Source organism: Zonotrichia albicollis, chromosome 10, assembly GCF_047830755.1.
Source record: "Zonotrichia albicollis isolate bZonAlb1 chromosome 10, bZonAlb1.hap1, whole genome shotgun sequence".
Lineage (NCBI taxonomy): Eukaryota > Metazoa > Chordata > Aves > Passeriformes > Passerellidae > Zonotrichia > Zonotrichia albicollis.
The window spans coordinates 2,179,347-2,185,510 of record NC_133828.1 but is presented as its reverse complement, the minus strand read 5'-3'; the positions used below and the strand labels follow the sequence as shown (position 1 = coordinate 2,185,510).

At 50.5% G+C, this 6,164-nt stretch overlaps 1 protein-coding gene across 2 annotated transcripts in view; it reads left to right on the top strand.

The window, feature by feature from the left end:
* The first annotated feature begins 2,167 nt into the window (after nucleotides 1–2,167).
* LYPD6 (LY6/PLAUR domain containing 6) overlaps nucleotides 2,168–6,164 on the top strand; it is a 38,767-nt gene continuing 34,770 nt past the window's right edge. The window contains exon 1 of one of the 2 annotated variants that reach the window (XM_074547840.1): nucleotides 2,168–4,047. In XM_074547840.1, the coding sequence (XP_074403941.1) occupies nucleotides 3,408–4,047 (640 nt within the window). In that variant the 5' untranslated portion in view covers nucleotides 2,168–3,407. The remainder of the gene's footprint in view (nucleotides 4,048–6,164) is intronic. The other variant, XM_074547842.1, reaches the window with a different exon arrangement.

Genomic DNA, 6,164 nt, shown 5'->3' with positions numbered 1-6,164 from the left:
TGGGTCCTGGTGGGATAAATTGATAAATTCATCCATCTAAACCCCTTCTCAGTGGGGCTTTCTGACCTCCTCACCTCCCTGCAGGACCACAAGGCTTCCCCAAAACTTGCGGCCCTTCTAATCCTGATTCTGGGCTGGGATTTTGTGATTTCTGTCAAATTTTTAATCCTTCTGGTGGTGTCTCACTGCTCCTTTTCAGTAAATCTCCTTGTTTTGTCCTGATTGATTCGTGGGGATGATTCACAGGCTCTGAGAGCAGCAGACAGGTTGTCCTGTTCTATTCATGGGGATAAATATGGAGATAATTAGGGTGTGTTATTAAATCCTGAGTATCAGGTGAGGGGTTTGGATCTGAACCTTCTCAATGAGACATTTTGACCTCCTCATCTCCCTGCAGGACCACAAGGCTTCCCCAAAACTTGCAGCCCTTCTAATCCTGATTCTGGGCTGGGATTTTGTGATTTCTGTCCAACTTTTCATCTTCCTGATGGTGTCTCTGCTCCTTTTCAGTAAATCTCCTTGTTTGGTCCTGATTGATTCATGGGGATGATTCACTGGTTTTGAGAGCAGCAGACGGGTTGTTCTGTTCTATTCATGGGGATACATATGGAGATAATTAGGGTGTGTTATTAAATCCTGAGCATCAGGTGAGAAGTTTGAGTCTCATGGATGAATCTGAACTTTCTCAATGGGACATTTTGACCTCCTCATCTCCCTGCAGGACCACAAGGCTTCCCCAAGACTTGCAGCCCTTCTAATCCTGATTCTGGGCTGGGATTTTGTGATTTCTGTCCAACTTTTCATCTTCCTGATGGTGTCTCTGCTTCTTTTCAGTAAATCTCCTTGTTTTGTTCTGCCTGATTCGTGGAGGTGATTCACAAGTTTTGAGAGCAGCAGACAGATTGTTCTGCTCTATTCATGAGATCTGTGGGGATAAACACGGAGATAATTAGGGTGTGCTAATAAATCCCATGCGTCAGGTGAGGGTTTTGGGTCTGATGGATGATTTGAGCTGAGTCAGGAGGGTCTGTCCCACTCTTCCAACCTCTGAAAGGAGATTCCTTTCCCTGCCCATCTATTTTTGGGATGGGTTGGCTGCCTCTCCCTCTGTAGGGAACCACTGAATATTTGCTGTGCCTCCTGATAAAACCCAGGGAGATGCTCCCTCTGACTGAAAGAGGGGAGATTAAATTGGGATTTAGGAAGGAATTCTTCCCTGTGAGGGAGGTGAGGAGCTGTGGCTGCCCCTGGATCCCTGGCAGTGCCCAAGGCCAGGCTGGAATAACCTGGGACAGTGGAAATGTCCCTGCCATGGCAAGAATGCACTGGGATGGGATTTTGGGTTTCTTCCAGCCCAGCCCAGTGTGGATTCTGGAATTGCTGGCCCAAGCACTGCCCTGTCTCTGGGGCTGCTGTTCCTTCTTTCCCAGAGGGAATTCCCAGCTCTGCCCTCTCCATGCTCAGCGCTGAGCTCCGGCCCCCACGCCCAGCCCTGACTCAGTCCTGACACCCAGATCTGCATTTCAATCTCCTGCCCCAGCAGTTCCTGCTCCAAACCAGCCCAGGGAGCCTTCCCTGCCCTCACAGAGATTTGTTCCTCACTCCCTTAAAAGTTTTTTCAAACCTCTGGATTCATTGCCTGTTGTTCATTCCTGTAATTTTTTTCTATCCTCCAGCCTCTATCTGAATTTTGGGACACAGTGGCCTGAGGAAATTTGTCCTTGACTCTGACTCAGTGCTCAATTCCACAGCAATTTTCATGCAAAAGCCTAAAAAAAGGAATTTTTAAAATTAATTTTTATGCCTTATTAACCCAAAGAGGAAAACATGGCCATCTCCGAGATACCATGTAGGTAAATAATAAGTGATTAATTCATTAATTTTGTGATTGATTAAGTGATTAATATGCTTAATTAAGCGCTTAATTGTGATTAATTAATTAATTTTCCGGCTCACAGGTTTGAGTCAGACTTTGCAGCTTTTTCAGGGAGTGATCGATGTTTATGCCAACAGAGCAAATTTTAGGAAAAGGATTTTCCTCCAGAGGGTTGTGGGGCACTGGAACTGCTCCTCATGGAATGAGCAAAGCCTCAAGGCTGCCAGAAATCCAGAAGCAGTTTGGACAACATTTTTGGGGAATCCAGGGGCTGGACTGGATGATCCTTGTGGATCCCTGCCAGCTTCAGGATATTTGGGGATTCTGGGACGATAAATGAAATTATGGAGGTGGGAGGAGAGAAGAGAACGTGTGGCAGCGCTCCCAACCCAGCGGTCAGAAACCTCTCAGAGCTGCGTGAGGGAGGTTCCCTGTTGGAGATGCTCTTCCCACAAACGCTGGAAGAGGAAGCGGGAGCAGGAAAGACCGGTGGTGCCCCCTGATTTGTGTGCTGGGAGTGAGAGAGAGGAGCTGCAGCTTCTCCCAAGAGCGTTCCTGCCTTTGCGAGCAGCTCGGCAGCCAGGGGCTGATCTCATAGTAATGCCTTTTTCATGAATCGGTGCTTGGGCTGGTTTGAATATTTACTTTCTGGTCTGAATACTTTCTGGTTTGAATACTCGATGTTTTGAATACTCGGTGTTTTGAATACCCGGTGTTTTGAATACCCGGTGTTTTGAATACTTTCTGCATGACTAATTAATGCCCCGAAATGAGTTAAGCTGCGCTGCTAAACCTCACCCCGTGTGTGCAAACTGCCCTTCTTGGACGTTTTTATCTCGGAATTCTCGGGGAGGGGGCATCGCCTGTTATCTGGAAGCCACTTAGCCGGGCTGGGATGTGATGTCACGCTCTGGAAAATACGGGTGGGGGTTTTTAGCTCAGCCTGCCGGGACACGGACGTGACTCGGCCGCGATAAACCTCATTAAAAACCTGCGAGCAGCAGCGATAGCGAGCCGGGCTGGCAGCAGATGAATCCCCGCGGGCTGGCGGCCGCAGTTTGGCTCGGCTGAGGCTTTGGGAGCGCTGGGCTGGATCGGCCGCTGGTTCAGCCCAAGGGAGGCGCTCCCGGCCGGAGCAGGAGCCGCAGCTCCCGGCACCCTCGGCAGCAGCAAAGCAGAACCGGGAAAAAAGATTTAAAAAAATGGGAATAAGGTTTTTTTAACATTCCACAGGCTGGAATGCTGTTGCTTCACTCCGGGATGGTGCTCGCTCCCGGCTCGCAGGATTCTCAGCTCCTAACTCCCGGTGCTTTTGAGCTCATCCTCTGCCATCCATAGGGGTTTTTTCCTTCCCTCCTGGAGCAAAGCCGAGCAGGATAACCGGCTGATTGTTTGATCTGTCCACGCCAGCCCGGAATAAAATCTCGTTTTTAATGAAGCGCCAAGGAAAGCCGGAGCTCAGCACAATTCCCTGCCCGCCGGAGATCCCAATCTCGCCTTGCCGGCAGAGCGGAGCGGGCGCTGCCGCTCCATGAGCCGGCATTCCCGGCAGGGAGGCGAGCGCAGCCTGCTCCCGCATCCCTGGCTCCGGCATTCCCGGCTCCGGCATTCCTGGACCAAGCATTCCCGGATCCTGCTTCCCTGGATCAAGTATTCCCGGCTCCAGCATTCCTGGATCCCGCATCCTCGGCTCCAGCGTGTCTGGATCCCGCATTCCCGGCTCCAGCACTCCCGGATCCCGCATTCCTGGTTCCAGCATTCTCGGATCCCGCATTCCCGGATCCCGCATTCCCTGCTCCAGCATTCCCAGCTCCAGCATTCCCGGATCCCTCATTCCCTGCTCCAGCATTCCCGTATCCAGCATTCCCGAATCCCACACTCCCGGATCCCGCATTCCCAGCTCCATCATTCCCGGATCCTTCATTCTCTGCTCCAGCATTCCCGGCTCCAGCATTCTCGGATCCCTCATTCCCGTATCCAGCATTCCCGTATCCAGCATTCCCGACTCCCGCACTCCCGAATCCCGCACTCCCGGATCCCGCATTCCCAGCTCCAGCATTCCCGGCTCCTTCATTCCCAGCTCCAGCATTCCCGGCTCCCGGGCTGCCCCGGCCGCCGAGGGAGCGATGGAAAATCCCTGAGCCAGCGCCTGGAAAATCCGTGCGGCAAAGGTGCGTCCCTGTCTCTGTTTAACTCCCCCAAACCTCTTCTTTCTACCCCCTTTCCCTATTATTTTCTCTCTTGTTTTCCCTATTCCTTTCTCTATTGTTTTCCCTATTGTTACAGCGGAAAAAGCGATTATTATATTTTTTTTTTAGCCGGGAAGTCACTCGGGTTGACACGTGCTTAGCAAAACAAACCCGTGCCTGTGTGGGGTTCCAGGGGAAAAATTCCCATTTTCCCTTCGCTCAGCGCTGGCTCAGCGATTCCAGCGGGATTTGGGGACCCCCTCGCTTCCCTCCAGGAGCAGAACGGGCTCATCCCTCGGGACAAACCCCGGGATGAATCCCGGGATGAGCCTCGGGGGGAGCCGGAGGGGTTTTCCATGAGCCCCCCGTTTTGGAACCCTCCTTTCCATTGCAAACCCCCCGTTGTCCCCCCAAATTCCCGGTTTTTTGGGGTCCCAGCCACAGGAGGGATTCTCCGGGTGATGGAGGCGCTGCCGGGCTGGTCCTGCCCCGCTTGGGTTTGGCAGGAGGCTGCCGGTGCGGTTGTCACTGTTTTTAATTTTTAATTTTAATTCTGAGAGCCTCTTTATGGAAATGGGGCTCTTGACAGGTTGTTTTCCGAATGAAAGCAAAGGGAATAATTCTATTTGTTGGGAGTAAAAGAAAGTCACGGTGCTGCTGCTGCTGCTAAAGAGCTTCCTGCTCTTCTTCGTTGTTAATTAAAAATGCTGCTCTTGAAAAACCAATGGAATATTTTGGGTTGGAAAGGATCTTAAAGCTCATCCTATTCCAAACCCTGATGTGGGCAGGGACATGTTCCACTGGTTGCTCCAAGCCCCACCCAGCCTTGGTTTGGATTAAATTAAATTAAAAATTAAATGAATTTCATAGATAAATAATTGTGTTTCCAGTTGTAGCCAGTCTAGGTGCTCTTTCCTGCTTCAGTGGAGGGAATATTACCAAAGTCCTAATAATTATTGCATTCCATTCCTAAACATCACCTGCCAATACAATGGGCTGGATAATTCTTTTCTATATCCACATAATTTCTCCTGTATTTTGGGAATTTTTACTTGGCAATGCACAGGGGCAGGTATGAAAACCTGCCCAAATTGTGGGGGTCCCTGCAGGAATATCCATCATTTTGGTTGATTTTTCCAGTGACAGGAGCCCAGGCTGCGGTTCATTTTTTAAAATCACTTCAAGGTTCATTTTCAGGCCACACCAGCTGCTGGGCTGATGGATTGGGAACTTCCAGTGCACAGAATTGGCATAATAAATGCATTTTCTATATAAAAAATAATTATTCTGTTGCTTCAGAGAGCTTGTTCAGTGGGAATTGTTATAATCCACAGAGATCCCAGCAGGAAGTGGATGGAAATCCCCGGTGTGACCATTAGCACACCTTCAGAATAACCTGTGCTGGATTTTTCCCTGCTTTTATTGCTGTGGAAAAGCTGTTTACAGTGGGATGGGAGGACGTGGCTGGCTCAGAGCTGGCGCTGGTGGTGTCAGGAGGTCAGGCTGGCTCCGAGCTCCTGGAATCCCGCGGATCCCAGAGCTGTGCGTTATTAATAATAACGCATCCCAGATGCGTTATTTTCCTGCTGTGGAAACCCAGGGGTGCCATTGCAGGTCTGGAAGCAGCACAGGAAAATACAAATTTTGATATTTTTGCCTGGTTGTGGTCAGTGCTGAGCTTGCAGGGTCCAGCTCTGAGGGGGATCAGAGTTGGGGATGAGGTTTCTCCACCAGATCCGCGTTGTCTCGGCGGCGGAACGAGCGGAAAACAAATCCTGGGTGACAAAAATGATCCCAAAATGATTTAGCTCATTAGGACGGCTGGGATAAAACGATTCCCGACATCCTCTCATTAGTTATGCAAACACCAAGGACGGGGTTTAACCAGCCCTGCCCTCAGGTCTAACCCCACTGCCTCCCCATGGCCCCAGGAGGTGCCAGCAGGGAGGGAACCCAACCCTTCCCATTCCCACTGGATTTATTTTTTAGGCCAGTGCTGACATAAAAACATCTGAGGAGCCCTCCTGGCCGCGTTACAGTGGGAGGCTTGTTCCCTGTAAATCTAAAACTTTATTTATGCGTCAGCGATCCGCCGGTTC